Genomic DNA, 18,757 nt, shown 5'->3' on the forward strand with positions numbered 1-18,757 from the left:
TTATCAAAACCAAGGTTGACGTCACTGTATTCTGTTTGCACCTATATCTTTATTTGTGCTTCTTTATTTGTGAGGTACATGACTGTTAGTTAATAAGTGGGGATGTTCTGTTTATCTACAGTAGGACAGAATTTAACAATGTAGGCTATTTGTGATGTGCCTATTTTCCTTATTATTAATCTTTATTGATAATCATATTAATGAGAAATGTAATGTATATGCTAAGTGTTTAAGCTCATTTAAATCAGTGTTGTTCTATAGTGTTGTAATCTTTTGTTTTCTTTACACACACACATACACTACACGTACACATGAACGTTCTTTTCATTTCATGTCGAGATAACAAGAAAGTCGTTATAATAAGAAAAAATTCTGGTAATGTCTAGATAACGAGAAAATTAAGTCGTTGTAACTAGAAAACAATTTTGGTTATGTCGAGATAACGGGAAAATCAAGTCGTTTTAACGAGAAAATTAAATTGTTATAACAAGAAAACTATTTTGTTTGTTGAGATAATGAGAAAATTAAGTCGTTATAATGAGAAAACAATTTTGGTTATGTCGAGATAACGAGAAACTTAAGTAGTTTTAACAAGAAAATTAAGTCGTTATAACGAGAAAACAATTCTGGTTATTACAAGATACCGAGAAAATTAAGTCGTTATAACGAGAAAACAACTTTGGTTGTGTCGAGATAATGAGAAAATTAAGTCGTTATAACGAGAAAATGAAGTCGTTTTAACGAGAAAACAACTTTGGTTATGCCGAGATAATGAGAAAATTAAGTCATTATAACAAGAAAACAACTTTGGTTATGTTGAGATAATGAGAAAATTAAGTCGTTATAATGAGAAAACCATTCTGGTTATTACAAGATACCGAGAAAATTAAGTCGTTATAAAGAGAAAACAACTCATTATGTCATGATCATGAGAAAATTAAGTCATTATAACGAGAGAACAAGAAGGAAAAAAATAAATAATACTTGGCCACTTAGAACTTCCGTATCTCACAATACCAATCCTTATAAACATCCAAACCTCCTTTTGGAAAAATGTTCAAACTTTTAAAGAATGCTTTATCAAGCCAACATTTACCGTTTATCTTAACTTTGTCATAACTTATCATAACTTTGTTTGTATGGTTAAAACTCACTTTAAAAGGATAGATTTACCCGGTTCACCCAAATAAATACAATAATTCATTTAGTTGTGTACTCACCCTCGAGTGGCTGCAAACCTGTAGGAGATTCTTGCGTTGAACGTGTTTTGTTGGTTAAGTTGATATGGAATAAAAAATACAGTGAAGTCAACTGTTTGGTTATCCATATTCTTCAAAATATCTTATTTTATGTTCAGCAGAGGAAAGAAACTCATACAGGTTTGAAACAACTTAAGTGATGCCAGTTTTCAGTTCTTCATCGTGTTTGCTCTCTCAAAGGCATGAATAGTGCCCTGATTACTTTACAGTGATGTGAAAAAGTAAGTACACCCCATGAACATTTACATATTGCATGATGTTAGATGGAGTAAGAAAGTTAGAAAAGCTAGAAAAGCAGCCTCAGTTTAAAATGTTTCCACCATCATTCTTTGCATTTCATTAGAAGTCCAACTCGTCTACACAGTTTTTGATAAACATTCACTTTCAAACCAATAAAATGCATCATAACGTCAAAGCTCTGACATTAAATGATAACATATGCAGAGACTTGAGTATAAAACGTGTATTACAGTGTTTATCCTTTACAGTTTGGTTGCAAGGAGGCATATCTTTGTTGACAATCACCTTCAAAGCTTACAGTAGCTTTGCTGTTCTGCTTGATTACACATCATCTTCCATGCATCAGGTAAAGCGGTCAGCATAAGACGTTTTTGTGGCTCACAGTTACGATCCAAGATCATTTGATTTGATTGCAATTTTTGAATGCAAAGGAGTGTATTATTATTTTTATTATTTGTTAATCCCTTTTGCACAAAATAAGCACAAAATATAATTGTATTTTTTAACTCTCATTATAAATCCCCTGTATGGCAATAAAAAAGAAAGTGTGAGCATTTTTAATTTGGTACAAATCATCACAAAATTACATTTTAATAATTAAATATAAGAATATTTTCAATGTAAGAAGTGAATGTGTATCATTTCATATTAAAGGCTCTGGAATAATAGTAAAACAGCAGAAGCAGAGACTGGCGTAGGTTTCATTTGTTTTTTGTTTTGTTTGGTTTTGTACAAAAAGAAAAAGTAATTGTGCAGTACAGCTCTCTGCTTTCTTGTGGAATACAATGCTTCACTTCAAACTGGTCAAATCAAATGTTTTTGTCCTGATAAATGCTGGTTGATACATTACGTATTGCTTTGATTTTTTCATTATTGCCTCATGAATGTGTCCTTCATACTTTCACTGATGGAATAACACACACACACACACACACACACAGTCTTTTGTGATATGCAGCAGCATTCATTCTGAGTCACATTCTCTGAGTGAGTGATTATTTTTATCGGTGTATCTTGTTGTTTGCCTTTCTCTTTCAAGAATATTCCAGCATAAATACAACTTAAGCTCATTTCAAACATCTGTGGCATGTTGTCAGATCACCAGATGATAAATGTGTCCCTCTATTGATGCACTAAGTGCAAATAGCAGCATTTTTTATTGATATGCTATTTATAATAAGTGCAATTAGCTAGAGATTCTATTTACACTGTGTTAAAATTTTATTATTGCAAATTGTGGCAGTTATATTGTATATATATATATATATATATATATATATATATATATATATATATATATATATATATATATATATGCAAAAATGTTGGCTTTCTTGAAATCCATTATTTATGAAAAATTCAGCAGAAATTTGAAATATATTAAGACAGAGGTAAATGTATTAAATACGATATTTGAAGGGAAGTTTCTGGATTCACACAGTTTTCTATCAGGCATTTCTATCAGAGCCTTTAGGACAAAAGATAAAGCATCTAAATGTTGAGTTTTCTGAAGAGCTGATAATGTCTACATTGTTTATCTGTTTAGCTAAATATATATCTCTATTTTGTGGTAAATATATCTATAAAACCTATATGCAAGAGCATGTTGTTGTCATTTTAGGAGTGTTTGCAATTTAACCATCTCATTGTGCTTCTCACATGAGGCATTGTGCTCAGCTGCACAAAACACACACACACACACAAACACACACACACACACAGATTCACACTCAGGTGCTCACATTGTTCACTTGGTCTGTCTAGGTAGTGCAGTTGTAAAGGGGAATTGATCATGTCTCACTGATCAGTAAGTGTGTAGTTCTCCAGGGATAATGTGCCCCGACATTGCTTGTCATTTGTGCTCAGATTGATTGCAAAAATAAAAGTACTCTTTCTTTCTTTGTATAGGTAACATCTCTAGCTAGAAATTAATACCGCGGACAAAACCTTGTATCTGTGCAGATATATTTACACATTAAAGGAATAGTGCACCAAAAAGGTGTTTCATTATTTTGTCATAGTTTTCACCCCATCATGTTGTTTCAAACATGTATGCTGTTATTTATTTATCTATTGTGAAATGCAAACTTTTAAATGTTATATGATTTATTTTTTCATTAATAAACATAGGAAATATAATAGCACATTACTTCATATTATATATATTGTGTACGCTTATTGTTTTTTTTTTAAATAAACATTTTATATATAATTTTAATTTAATTAAATAATTTCTTTATTACAACTTCAAAATGATTTTACAACTATATATATATATTGTGACCCTGGACCACAAAACCAGCCATAAGGGTCAATTTTGAGATTTATACACCATATTAAAGTTGAAAAAATAAGTTTTACATTGATGTGGGGTTTGTTAGGAGGACAATATTTGGCTGAGATACAATTATTTGAAAATATGGAATCTGAGGGTGCAAAAAAAATCTAAATATTGAGAAAATCACCTTTAAAATTGTTCAAATGAAGTTCTCAGCAATGCATATTACTAATCAAAAACTAAGTTTTATATATATTTACGGTAGTAAATTGACTAAATATCTTTATGGAACATGATCTTTACTTAATATCCTAATGATTTTTGGCATATAATAAAAAATAAATAATTGTGACGCATACAATGTATTTTTAGCTATTGCTACAAACATACACCAAAGACTGTTTTTGTGCTCCAGGGTCACACACACACACACACACACACACTCACACACACATATATATATATATATTTTATACATATACTGTATTATACTTATATACATATATACTTAAATATTCTCTATATATTTGTGTATGTGTATATATATTTATACACACTTAAATACTTAACAAAAAAAGTTTTAAACCTTTATTAAAAAAAATAATATATATCCACAGAAGAAAGTAAGTCATACAGTTTTGGAACGACATGAGGGCAAGTAAGTGATGACAGAATATACATTTTTGGGTGAACTGTCCCTTTAAGAATGAAGAGTTTAACAGATGAATTATTTTCATGAAACAAAATGAGATTCAAAAAAGATTCAAGTTGTCTGTGCAGGATTCCTACTGCCCTTCTCTCTTCGAATATTCTGCCAAGCGTCCCTCCAGCTTTCACACATTCACCCATTTGTTTTCCGCTCATTCACGCGCTCACTCTCTCCATATGGCACTTTGCATTGTTCTGCATTGTAGAAGCTCCAGTATCTCACAATGGTCGTAGTAAAGGTTCATATCTCCGACTCCCTGCGGTATGACCTTTGCTCCGTGCAGCGAGGGTTCTGCAGTCGCTCGAAATCATGTCGAGGGGATCTCTCTGGGCTGAGGCTCATTGCTCGCACTGGTTTAATCCTTTCCAGACTGTTGTTCTCCTCCTCTTCATGGCTCAGGATCGCCAGCTCGTTCTCGTAGCAGAAGGAGTTGGCGCAGGGCACCACCAGGTACTTGTTTTCCATCATGTCCTTGGCACTACAGCGCGGGGTGGACGGCACTTCGTACGTCTTGTGGAAGTGTGAGTAGTCAACCTTGTATTGGTTCTTTTCCTCATACAGCACCGGCTCGAATCGATGCCCCCAGAGGATCTCGCTGGCCAAGTAGGAGCTTCGCGCCTGTGCCGTCATCGCTGTGGCCTCCACCATTCCCTCTAAGATGACCACAATCTCAAAGTCCGCCGTTTCTAGGTCCTGCTTGCTGATGCCGAACAGAGGGCTCTCCCGGTCGATTTGATGCAGGATGGTGATTGGCGAGACGAGAAAGATGCGATCAAGTCCTTTGTCGAAACCAACGTTAATGTCCAGCTGGTCGAGCGGGATGTACTCGCCTTCGGTCGTAACCCTCGGCTTGATGAGCTGCGCTCGGACGTGTGCCTCAACGATGTGACTCTTTCGCAAGTTCCCCACTCGCCACATCAAGCACAGTTTTCCGTCACGCATTGCGATGATGGCGTTTTGCGAGAACAGTAGAGTCTGCGCTCGCTTCTTGGGACGCGCCATTTTGGCCATGATTGCCCCAATCATGAAGCAGTCGATGATGCTGCCCACGATGGACTGGAAGACCACGAGAAACACAGCGAAAGGACACTCTTCCGTCACGCAGCGGAAACCATAACCAATGGTTGTTTGCGTCTCGATGGAGAACAGGAACGCCCCGATGAAGCCGTTTACTTGCAGCACGCATGGCGTGAAGTTATCATCCCCTGCTGGATTGTCCAAGTCACCGTGAAGAAGCGCGATGACCCAAAACGCCAACCCGAACACTAACCAAGAAATCACGAACACTAGCGTGAAAACAAGTAGCATGTAGCGCCATCGTATGTCCACGCAAGTGGTGAATATGTCCGCTAGGTAGCGCTGGGACTTCTCGTCCATGTTGGTGAACTGCACATTGCAACGTCCGTTTTTCTTCACGAAACGGTTGCGACATTTCCGCAGAGTGTGGATTTTGCCGTTGCCGTATCCATTCATCACTCCACCGTGCATGTTCGTCAAGCGCAGACCGTCTTCCTCCTTCGACACGATGCTGTAGCACCGGTTCCGACCCACGCTCATTATCTTTAGCGCTCCTTGGCCTTCCTATCTTTGCGATCTGGTGTTCCCTCTATTTTGGAGCGGATTAGTAGTAGTACGAGTCCAGGGTGGTGGGTGGTTCAGTCGTAGTGTTGTTGGGACAAGTCCAATCCAAAGTAGAAGCCCTTCGATTTCCTCACATCCTTGAGAAAAAGAAACACATCATCAGTGCTGCATGTTTGTGTCTGTTCATAAAACTAAAAACAAGGGTTTAGAGATAAAGCGTGCCTTAAGGAGCGCATTAATTTACTTACTTTAGTTTCACCTGGTTTCAGACTGTGATATTAGCTTGTCATTACACAGGCTGGTTATTGCATGATATTAGCATGTCCAGGTCAAGGCAGGTTTCATTTCAGGTTTCTCATGTATGTGTTTTTGTTCTCAGCTTGTACATTATTGATAAGAGCTCTGTTTTAAAGCTGCTTAACACAACAGAGATGTTCTGGCTATCAAATCACACACACACAACCGCAGATGTCCCTCAGGAGACTCGAATCTTACCCTCTGAAACATTTGCACTAATGTAAAAATGATGTGAAAGGGGTGTTAGCATTTTGGGAGTTAGTGCATGTGCCCAGTGTGTGTTTGAGAGTGTTTGTGCACACGTGCTTGAGTTTTAAACACATCATTCAGACACTCAGGAGATTTGTTGTCTGTGTGAGGCATTGGCCATGGGTGCCATCACACAATCCTCTAGAGATGCTAAGTGGGTTGATGAGGGGGAGGGCCATGAGGAAGCTGGGGATCGACAGAAAATTAACATAAGATGTGGAATAAATTAAGGTTAGGAAGCAAAAAATTGGGAAGAGAGATAGAACTGGTGTACAACAAAGACCAAGAAGGGAGGAAACCTCCCGAAATCTGAAAATATGCAGTCAGCATTTAGAGAGGTTTAGTGCTTTATTTGTCTGTGTATCACACAGCCACGTCATTACTTCACACTTACAGTATTGCTGCCATTTCTTCACTTATACTTCAGATTAATATCTGGAGAACACCGGTGTTATTTAGTATTATTTACATACTATTATATTATTTATAACATTTTGAATTTACGTGATGAATTACTGAAAACTCTTTTCCAAAATGTCCTGCAATCCAAAGTCAAAATTTTACTGTAGTCTGTATTTACCTTTGTCATTTTTATTAGTGTTTTTTCTTCTTCAGCGTCTTTAATTTAATTTAGTTGAAAATGCAGAATTTCTAATTTTTCATTTTGAGTTTTATTTTTATATTTGTATTTCATTTTAATTCAGATTTATGTCAGTTAACTATATCAAAAGTCAAGAACACAATGCAAATGCCAATTTTTATGACATGATTTCTTAGCATTTTCTTAAGTGGTATTATTTATATAGGATTATTTATATTTTGTGTTTTTTTTTACATTTTTAGTTTTCATTTTAGTTTAAGTTTAGTTATTTTTTTATGTGTTTTTGACATTTTATTAGTTTTCTTTTCTCTTTTTAATATTACAATTTATAGTAATTTCAGTTTCAATAGTTTTAGTACTTCATATTTTATTTCAGCTAGTTGCCAAGGCTAAATTAAATTTTAAGTAATTTTTTTTAAATCTAATATTTATATATTACTTTATGCCAGATTTATTTGAATGACTGAATTTTTTTTTTTAATCAGTAAAGTTAAGTGTGCAGTTTAAGATTGAATGTAATTTCCTGTTAAATAATATATATTTCTATGTATTCTGGACAATCTGTGAGTGATGTTTACTTGTGCAAATGTTTTTGCTATTCTGTTTTTTAGACGGTGGCTAGATTTAGTAGATGGTTAACTCTGAAGATAATGCACTTTTTGTTACCCCCCCCCCCCCCTCCCCCCAATTCAGAATCTTCTGTTTGTTTGATGTGATACTTACATTATTACATAATTTCAGTGGCTAAAGCATCTTTTGGCTGTCTGCAGATAGTAGGCAAAAGGGTTACAATAAGTGGCTAAACAACATGATACCTGATCTGTTCACACACTCACTCATGCATTCATACACACACTGAAACACTGTAGTTTTGCCTGTATCTGAGCTCTCTGTGTTAGGCCTTTTACCACAGTACAGCCGTCTCAGAGTTAGAAAGAGAAAGCCTGTGAATGCTTTAGAATTAAATCTTACAGTAAACAAAACTAAAATGCAAATAAATACTTAATGCAATTGAATGCATAAAAAACATGTTAGGAAGCTTATGTTTTTCATGTGATATCCAAAGTAACTGTGAAAGGTGACATAAATTACACCAAAGTGAATGAAAGAGGCAGTGTCAATGGAAAAGTTAAAGATTTTACCTTAAACTCAAGTGACCTGTTGTTGCATGACCTGAAGCAGAAAGTTCATGTAAGATATTTGAAGTTTAAAGTGTTTGCTGTTAGCATTTTTGCAGTATTCAATGTAGTAATGTTTAAACAAACCTAGAACCTCCCTACAATAGAAACTTATAGAATTCACCATTTGCACTAGATTTCATCCCATGTGTTTAGCAAGGACTACCTAAATTCAAAATGTTAAAGAAATTAGATAAAGTGTTTTTAACATTTTTAAAAAAGTAACTCTTATTAAAAGAGCTGTTTATATTTAAGCCATGAAAGTTAGTTTTGTTACTATAAATTAATGCATGCAAGTTGATTCAGCAATATTACTTGAGTAAAACCAGTTATCTTTTGAAACGGGTCTTTCCTTCAAAAACATATAAAATAATACTGAATTTCAACATTACTTTTCTGATGCAGCCTTACGCAAATAGTGCTTTTTATTATTTTATACTAAGTAAGCTGTAGTTGTACATATTTATGTAATTTGAACACAATTAAATTAAGTAGAAACAAAATGTAAATATTGAAATTAAATACTTAAACCAGCAGAAGTTTACTTAAAATTTATATAACATTAAACTTTATCTGCACTGTAAAAAAATTGTCCAGCTGAAAAATTGTAAAAACTGTTTTGGTTCAGAAATTCAGTAATACATTGAATTAAACACAGTTTTGGAGAATAGGAAAACTGAAATAGTAAGTCCTTAAATTTAAATTAAATTTTTTGTTTTATTCTCAACTTTGAAATGTAATAGTTTACAGTTACGTAAAGTCAAAAAACAATTTTTTATTATGATTGAAAACTGGACTATAAGGTCATCAGTGTAGTGTAATGATGTAATGTTGACTGATGAAACAGATGGTCTGTCTCTCTCAAATTCTCCCTGCCAGCTTTTAATCGGGTTACTGTGTGGTCAATTAATTATTTAATAATTTGCAGTATTGAATTGCTTTTTTTATCATCATGTGACTCTGCAGAGCCTTCGAGAAGACAGGTGAGATTCTGTCCAGAAAGTGTAGATGAGATGAATTACTGTCAGTCCAGTACAGACATTCTCCTAAAGTAAACTTTGACCTTGCTTTTGGTTTGACGGTGAACTGACCTGAACTTCAGTATTTGACAGATTGTTTTGAACATCTTTGGACATCTTAACAGAGCTGTTTTATGATATGAAGCATGTGATGATTAATGACTCCATGCATGCTGCTTGATGCCTAGTTTTCTGCAGTATTTAATGCTAATCGTTTTGTCACATTACCTGTTTTCTGCAGTTTCTAACAATATTAGTAAACTTTGTGTTCTGTTGATTGCATTAAAAACAATTGCTTTATGCAAAGCTAGACAGATCATTAGGTAATGTACCTTCAAATGTCATAAAACTCAATTCAATTAGAGATACAAAATTAATATTCCAGCCTATATTGTTACAAAACTTTTTCATGCATATTCATATTACTTGACCATAAACTTTTTTTTTCTGATTTATACAAAATAAAGTTATTGCATAAAATTATTAATATACACTATACACTTTTATATACATTTTATATAATATACTTAAAAAAATATATAATTAAAAGTGCCACTATTGTTTTATTATTGTATTATTAGCATTTTTGTAAATGAATAACTAACTACCGGTAATCAATGGACAGATAAATGCAGGTACTAGAAATGTATATGCTTAGCTATGCAACAATAGCACAAAATAATTGCTCTGTTGTAAGAGCAATGTACAACAAATACTGTATTACATAAGAGGAAAGCCTGTGGTCAGATTGTAAGTGTCAGTGTGGTCTGTGATGCATTATTCATATGCATATGGATTTTGTTCTGTTTGTTAATATTGTTTTGTTGGTTTGACAGTGGCGATTCTTTAGCATGTATATCACTATGAAATAGCAGATGAGTTTGAGTGGTCTGGAGAAGATCTGACCTCTTCAACAACATGAACATGAATGTCACGCACTTAAACACACACACACACACACACACACACACACACACACACACACACACACACACACACACACTTTCATCTGCACAGTGTTTCTACTGAAGTAGTTCTTGAACAGAAGTATGTGTGAGTGCTGGACTCTGGAGACAGAATTATCCTCAGAAGTGAGCAAAATCTGACAAAACTTCCCTTTGGGGACATTCAAGGATGTTTTTATTTGTAAAAATGATTCATAAGTCAATGCAGAAAGTTTTAGCATTTGGGTTTGTCTGTGTTATGTGCTCGTTTAGTGTGTATTTGTCATCTCTAAATGTCAGGGAGATAATAAAAGTGGGACTCGTTGGAGATAAAGACACAAGTGTGAAAGTTTACAGGTGCATTGAGATCATCCTTGCACTGTAGAATGAAAGTACAGCTAATTTTTACTTTGCTTGTGCATTCCTATGGCATTCTCTGAAAAGCATACTTAGTATGCATGAATTTCTGCTCAGTATCAGGTCATTATAATCAGGTCAGTTAACGATGTTCTGATGAAGTTCAGTGACTGATTATTCCCAGCACACATTAAAGCATTTATGCACTGAGAGTTAAAATAACTGTTAATGAATTACATTTATTTAGCATTTTATTTCATGCAAATATTGTATGTGATTGAATACATTTTGTAACATAACACAGTCTTTTTTAATAATAATAAAAAAATCTAACATAAATAATAATTATAAAATGATCAAATAAAAATAATATTTAACTTTTGATTATTTACAACACTGTTTATGGTTTTATATTTATGTTTAGTATTTGATGCAACAATAAACCCCCAGACCCCAGCTGCTGCGCAGGCTTTACATTTAACCCTTTATGAGCTTTCTCTGTTTATTTTTAGAGCGTCATTTTAATTTGCATTGACAGCAGTGATGTAATAACTGTGCATATAACTGAGATTCTAGCAGCTGAAAGTATAATATGAAATGGCAACACGTTTGAAAACTGGTAAAGTTTAGAGAGATGTTGCTTACCTTGTGTTTTGTAAGTGGTCCTCGCCCCTCTGAGAGAGAGAGAGAGTGTGTGTGTGTGTGTGTGTGTGCACAAAGACAGGGCAAGTGTGCTGTGGTGTTGTGGTGCGTTATCCAAACTGGAGCATTTGATGAGCGCTTGTGCAGCTCGTGATGGGGATCCAGAGCTCTGCCATCTCGTCCTCACACACACACATTGTCCATCTCAGATTCATATCCTACGTTCCACTTGTTTTTTCATTCTTCCCCTTGTAAAAGCGCATTAATTCCAGATCAGAAGGTGGGAAACGGCCCCAAATGCTCCGAGAATCTCTAATGAACCAACAGTGAGTTCTGACTGAATCAAAGCACCATTGAGCACGTGATGGACAGAAAGTCACGAACAGACACTTGAGTTTGGAGAAGTGTGTGTCCTCCTGCTGCTCTGCTCCACTCCGCTGTCGTCTTTCCTTTCTCTACACACTCAAATCTTCTTTTCTCCCCAAAACGAGCGAGGGATATTCCCTCATGCACCTGCTGGCTTCATCTTCATCTGCCATCAGATCTATCAGTGCTGCACTTTTCTCATCTCTCTCCATCCCTCTCATCTCTCTCTCACCCCTCCCGCTCTTTTTCTCCCTCCCACGTCACAAGTGTTTCAGCGTTGTGTCACTTGATGCTCTGCTGTGGTCATATGGACACACACACACACACACACACACACACACACAGAGGCCCACTAACTTTCTCCATCTTCCTCTATGAAAAGTTTTTTTATTCGCTTGTGTGTGTGAATGCAGTTCCAGCGAGTGTCTGATCTTCTCCCACAGCACTTATGACAGTTTCATCATATTTGAGCACATTTTTTCCCCAAATCCTCATTACTTTACTACATCATATTTGACTTTCAGGTTTTATATATATCCATCACATACAGTTTGTCTTAATATATGTAATTAGCATAAATTAAAGGCAGCACAACAAATATCGTTATGTATGAGTATTTTAACAATTATATTTTTCTGTATTAAAGTAAACTGTATAATAGTGCAATTATTTTTATTAAGTATATAACATATTGTATAACTATTTTGCTATTTTACTATTATTTTTTTTATTATGGTAGAGAGTATAACAGAGCAATATTTTTTTTATTAGAAATCTGCATAAATGGCGTACAACAAATATTGTAATAATGTATAAATATTTCACAATTTAAAGTTTATGTCTTCCTGTACAATAGTAAAGAATAGTACTTTTATTAAATTATAAAGTCAGCATAAATTAAAGGCAGCACAACAAATTATCATGTTATAAATATTTTAAACTAAAATTAAATTACATTTATGCATTTAGCAGATGCTTTTATCCAAATTTAATTTTTCTTTTTGAGTTTTACGGTAATGCATATCAAAGTAAATTTTTTAATTATAAAAAAATCTGTATTAATTAAAGGCAGTACAACAAATATTATCATGATGTATATATATTTTACAATTTATTTGTAATTTTTTTACTGTCATAGTAAAGACTATTGCAGTAGAATCATTTTATTTAATCATAAAATTTGAATAAAGGCTGTAAAATAAATATTTTGTAATGTATAAACAGGTAACAATTTAAATAATGCATTATTTTTTGCAATACAATAATGCACTTAAATTTGATGTGCTTGAATCTCATGGCAATAGTGTCACAATGCAAAAAAAAAATATGAATGGACTTGATTTTCTTCAGTGAAGGGTTCATTCATAAAGTATCATGTTCTTGTGTGTGTGTGTGTATGTGCGTGTATGTGTGTGTGTGTGTGTGTGTGTGTGTGTGTGTGTCCGGCAGGCAGGTTCTAAACACTTAAAGTCTCCATGGTGATTGGCACACCATCAGCGCTTTCAAGCATTTTTAGGTGCTTCCTGAAGAAAGTCAGAGTCTCCATGGTGATCTAGAGTTTCAGCATCACGCTTTCCAAAAATGAAACGGACAGAGAAAGAAAAGATGGATGGAACGTGAAGTACTGGAGGGTTAAACCAGAGCATCACACACACGCACGCACGCACACACACACACACACACACACCTGTTGAAGTGCTCTGAAGTACTAGAAGTCATTAATGTCACATGCAGCAGTCAGTCGGGAGTTTTTTTATATTGCTAAAAAGAAATGCATTAGATAACATCTAGTCAAGCATCACACACCCTAACAACCCATATACAAACTGTACAGCAATGGATGGTTGCTAATTCTTTTCTTTGTTTCATTACAGAGGTTCTAGAATGTCCTACGGTGGTGTTCTGAGTATTTCTATCATGCATCTAGTTGCTAGAGCGTTCTGCGTGGTTTTCAGCATATTGCTTTGTTGTTGTTTAGGTGAGTTATTTTTTTTCCCCCTCTCCTTTACAAAGCTAGGAAGTTGCTAAGGTGTTGCTAAGGTTGCTATGCTGTTGGTAATGTGTTGTTCTGAGTATTTTTTACATGCATGTCGTTGCTGTGGACCTGAGGATGCTGTTCTGTGGTTGTTTAGGTGAGTGTTTTTCAGTATGTTGCAATGCAGCTACTAGGCTCTTCTGGAAAGCTGCTAAGACTTTTTGAATATTAAAAAAAAAAACATTTGGTGGGGTGGATGTATGCTGTGGGTTGGTGCTTTGTGATTAAGTTTTAGCACGTTGCAATGAAGTTACTAGCATTTTTTCAATTCTCTAACCTTAAGTAGGATAAATGATAATAATGATATTTGATTAAAACCACACTCACTAAGCAGCTCCTGGTTTACTCAGCGTCCATATACTCTTCTCTTGTGCTGTGTTTGCTTCTGGAGATGTAGATTCTTGTCCTCCCACATGCAGACTTTTGTTCTGCTCTCTCTCTCTCTCTCTCTCTCTCTCTCTCTCTCTTTGTAGTCTTTATGCTCTATTTCAGGTTTAAGCTTTAGCTTTGAGACAATTCTCATTGTTTCTCTTCTCTTTTCCGTTTCTTATCTTATTCTCTTTTCACACCTTCATATTTTGTTGTTCTTTTTGCGCTGTGTGTTTGAAGTGAATCTTTTGTTCTGGGATGCATTGAGTATTCGGTGACTAAGTGTGACTCTGTGTAAGTCTGAATAGTTTATTGCTCAGATGTTGCTCTTTTCGCAGTACTATCTGACAGATATATCACTGACAGTTGAGAAATCACACCTGTGTGAGTGACAGCACTCTACTCTGTACCTTTTTACACAATCAGATTGCTGTGGTTTGGTTTTAAAGAGACCGTGTTTGGGTTTAGGGTTTGCATGGTTCTGTTTGCCCATTGGTAGATGCACAAAAAAAATAAAAAATAAAAAAATAAATATTTTAGAATTTTTTTTTTTTTTAATCAGTGACTTTTTTTGGTAGGCTCTCAAGAATGAAATGCATCACTGTCTGTTGGGCTAAATTGTTGTATTTCAGTAAGTCAAATGTTTTACATGTGGTTTTATATGTTAGTTTCAAATCAAAATCAAATACAATTTCAGAAATGTGTAAGCTGTCACATTTATACTGGGGTAAGTTGTTAAACGTTTTAAAACTTGTACATTTATACAATTACAGTTATAGTTTATTTTAGCCAAAACAACATTTTGACATTTTACCTTATAGGCTGTTTCATTTTGCATTAGAATTTCCGACGTCTACATGGAAAGCTGTCAATCAATGTGAGAGGCGGGACTAAACTAGGGGGCGTGTTTGTATTGGAAGATGTATTGGAAGAAAAAAACAGTTCCAATCTATATTTATTTACTCATTTTCCACCTTATTTTATATTATTTCATATTTTAACAGTTTTAATCAGTTATGGAGCAAGCGTTCTGTGGCATAAAAAGCGTTGCGTAAGTCTCAAGATCTCTCACTGTGCACAGTCACCAATCCATGCACATGAATATTAATATGAATTCACCTTGGATGCGGCATGTTCAGTGACAGCTGCGTCTAGATCGATGGTGTAAAGTGAAGTCTCGTCTAGAGCAGACAGCTAGGAGCAGCAGCATTTACTGTTTTGTCACGTGCATCAATTACTGCAGCGTAAACAGACTGAAAGATCTTGATTCAGGTGATTTATTATAAGATAGGAAGATATAGGTGGCAAATAGGTAAATATGTGTAGATTTGCACGGTCTTTGCGTTTATGTGCCTCAATTGGAGTGCAAAGAGTAGGCTAAAACATTTTGAGGCAGGTGATGCACTCTTGTTTTCTCATGAACATTACTTATTTTTTATGGAAGCATATGGGTAGAGATATTCAATTTGGAATGTAATATGCAAAATGACAATGCATTTCTGTATTTACATTTACATTTTCCAATACATTTGGGCAACGTTTGGTGCAAAATGAAAACGAAAATGAAAAATAAATTACATAATTTTCATTTGCCATTTCATACACCAGTTTTAATATGTAAAATGAATACTAATTTTAACGCTTTATAAGTTGCAAAATTAAAATTAAAATGTATTACAGAAATTATTAGATATGTCTAACATGTTCAAGCAAAAACTGTGGCAAAATTATCATTTAAATGCTATTTTTCTTAAATGCATTAACACTCACAGTCAAGACACTTACGATTGCATTTTCATTCAGTGTCCCGCAATGAATGTAGCAAAATTCAATGTGCGCATTGAAAATGCATTCCGAGCCGATCACGTGTCCGCCCCCTCGCGCCATGTCAATCACTGCGTGAACAAGGCGGGGTTTTGCAGAAGGTCTGAGACTCAAATCTTAAGAAGGATTCAAGTGAGAGAACATGGACAAGACAGTTGGTCCGTGTACGTTTTGATCATTTCGGTTTTTAAGGCTTCAATATTTCATTCGAACTTGTGGGCGGCGCTGAAGCGCTCCTTTCATCTGATTGGTCGAATCGCTCCACCTTCAGCTCCGTCTTTTCATTCTTTCAGGCAGAATAAGAGTCAGTGCGAGTGAAGCACTGTAATGTCTGAAACCACCGCTCACTGTTAATTAGCATAATATTTGAATCAGATGTAGCTGGCCACATAATTCGTGCTGCTGCGACTTGCAAGAGACCCCGTTAAATTATTTCTAGGTTATAGTATTGTATAAATATTGTCCCACTGATAGAAACAGTGCATATAGTTCTGTCTCCTTGGATAACAGTGAAGTGGATATAAATATAGTTAAATTTATGAAATAAAATTAAATAGGATTTTTTGGGAAGGTAAGTCTGGCCAGTTATACAGCAACACGAGTCAGACGAGTCTGAAGATCTGAGCTGAATTTGGTGAAACATTAAAGTTCTAGTCTGTGTCAATTACTCTCATAATAGATAATAATAATAATGTTACGCGTATTTTTCGGTATAAGTTGCATCAGTCCAAAAATACGTCATGACGAGGAAAAAAACATATATAAGTCGCATTTATTCAGAACCAAGAGAAAACATTACCGTCTACAGCCGCGAGAGGGCGCTCTGGGGTAGGCTACAGGAGCACTGAGCAGCATAGAGCTCATTTTACTATTTTTATTTCAGAAATGTAACAATATTAATTTTTACAATTATTTATTAATGTCACACACACATACCTAGTGCCTTATGACTTAAAAGATGAGAGTGGTAAATGTTACAGACATGGAACTGTTCAGTCTATTATTGATTATTATTTCCACTTCACCTTTTTCCAAAGAGACAGAACTATTTGCACTGTATTTATCAGTGGGACAATATTCATACAATACTACAACCTAGAAATAATTTGCAGGTCTCAGCAGCACAAATTATGTGCCCAGCTACATCTGATTCAAATATTATGCTAATTAACAGTGAGCGGTGGTTTCCGACATTACTCCTATAAGACTCTTATTCTGCCTGAAAGAATGAAAAGACCGAGCTGAAAGTGGAGCGATTCGACCAATCAGATGAAAGCAGTGTTTCAGCTCCGCCCACCAGTGCGAATGAAATATTGAAGCCATAAACCGAAATGATCAAAACGTACACGGCCCAACTGTCTTGTCCATGTTCTCTCACTTGAATTCTCTTCTTGAGATTTGAGTCTCAGACCTTCTGCAAGCCCCGCCTTGTTCACGCAGTGATTGACATGGCGCGAGTGGGCGGACACGTGATCGGCTCGGAATGCATTTTCAATGTGCACATTGAATTTTGCTACATTCATTGCTGGACATTGAATGAAAATGCAATCGTAAGTGTCTTGACTGTGAGTGTTAATGCATTTAAGAAAAATAGCATTTAAATGATAATTTTGCCACAGTTTTTGCTTGAACATGTTAGACATATCTAATCATTTCTGATATATGTTTTCATTTTAATTTTGCAACTTATAAAGCGTTAAAATTAGTTTTCATATTACATATTAAAACTGGTGTATGAAATGGCAAATGAAAATTATGTAATTTCATTTTCATTTTCATTTTGCCCCAAACGTTGCCCAAATGTATTGGAAAATGTAAATGTAAATACAGAAATGCATTGTCATTTAACATATTGCATTGTCATTTTGCATATTACATCCCAAATTGAATATTGCTACCCATACGCTTCCATAATTTTTCTCTTGTAGCCTTCTAAAAATAATAAAACTTGTTCTCTAAGTTACACAACTGCGCCAACAGGTGGCAGTTTAGTGAAAATTGACATGTGTGTACCGTTAATTGACATGTGTGTACCGTTGTTGCTCCCGCTGTAAGCAGGGGATAATCGCTGCATTTGGGGGGGGGGGGGGGGGAGAAGAGAAAAAAAGAAGAGGCCATATTTATGTACTGTGCCAAGAAGGCTGTCTGTTCGCTGATACAGGCATGAACTGATTGGCAGCTGCCTTTAGCAGAGCTTTACCGATTACCTCCATTGATCAAAGATGTGTCACGGTCGTCTGTGAGCGACGTCACCTCCCATACACACACGCCCCCTAGTATAGTCCCGCCTCTCACATTGATTGACAGCTTTCCATGTAGACGTCGGAAATTCAAATGCAAAAGGAATTGCGATTCCATTTGAGTTTTGGCAGGTTACATGCATGACGCAGAGAGAGTGAAAATGCAGATGTGTTAATTAATATTGCTATTTAAATATGACAGGCTCATAACTCGTAAGACATGGGAAATACAGTTGCAAATGGACTTTGCTTTTTCATTTGAAATGTGGCAGCGAAAGAGCAAATGAAAACGTTAATGCAAGATTTGCAATTGCATTTGGATTATGTCACCCTTTATGCACCCACATGTGGAAAACGCAATTGAAAATACAATTTCCAATTGCTTTTGAAAAAAGTCCTGAATATTATTCCATAGTTATAATACCCAATTTGATGTTTATCCAAAAGGCTTGACATTTAGAGGATGTCTGTGCGTTTCTGGATGAAATAATTGAAAACGGATTTGGAATGGACAGAAGATACACTGATTCTGTTTCTAAAGTTTTTCTGTATAACTAGAATTTAGCAAA

General features: G+C 35.3%; 2 protein-coding genes across 2 annotated transcripts in view; one reads left to right on the top strand and one right to left on the bottom strand.

The window, feature by feature from the left end:
* LOC132124418 (trichohyalin-like) overlaps window positions 1-18,757 on the top strand; it is a 127,487-nt gene that overhangs the window by 48,816 nt on the left and 59,914 nt on the right. The window lies entirely within an intron of this gene.
* On the bottom strand, window positions 4,356-11,924 carry LOC132124364 (ATP-sensitive inward rectifier potassium channel 12-like). Its single transcript, XM_059535382.1, has 2 exons — window positions 11,358-11,924; window positions 4,356-6,204 (listed from the first exon to the last, which is right to left on the bottom strand). The coding sequence occupies exon 2, from the start codon at window positions 6,041-6,043 to the stop codon at window positions 4,727-4,729; it is 1,317 nt and encodes a 438-aa protein (XP_059391365.1). The 5' UTR covers window positions 6,044-6,204; window positions 11,358-11,924; the 3' UTR covers window positions 4,356-4,726.

The sequence above is a fragment of the Carassius carassius genome, chromosome 42 (assembly GCF_963082965.1).
Source record: "Carassius carassius chromosome 42, fCarCar2.1, whole genome shotgun sequence".
Taxonomy (NCBI): Eukaryota; Metazoa; Chordata; class Actinopteri; order Cypriniformes; family Cyprinidae; genus Carassius; species Carassius carassius.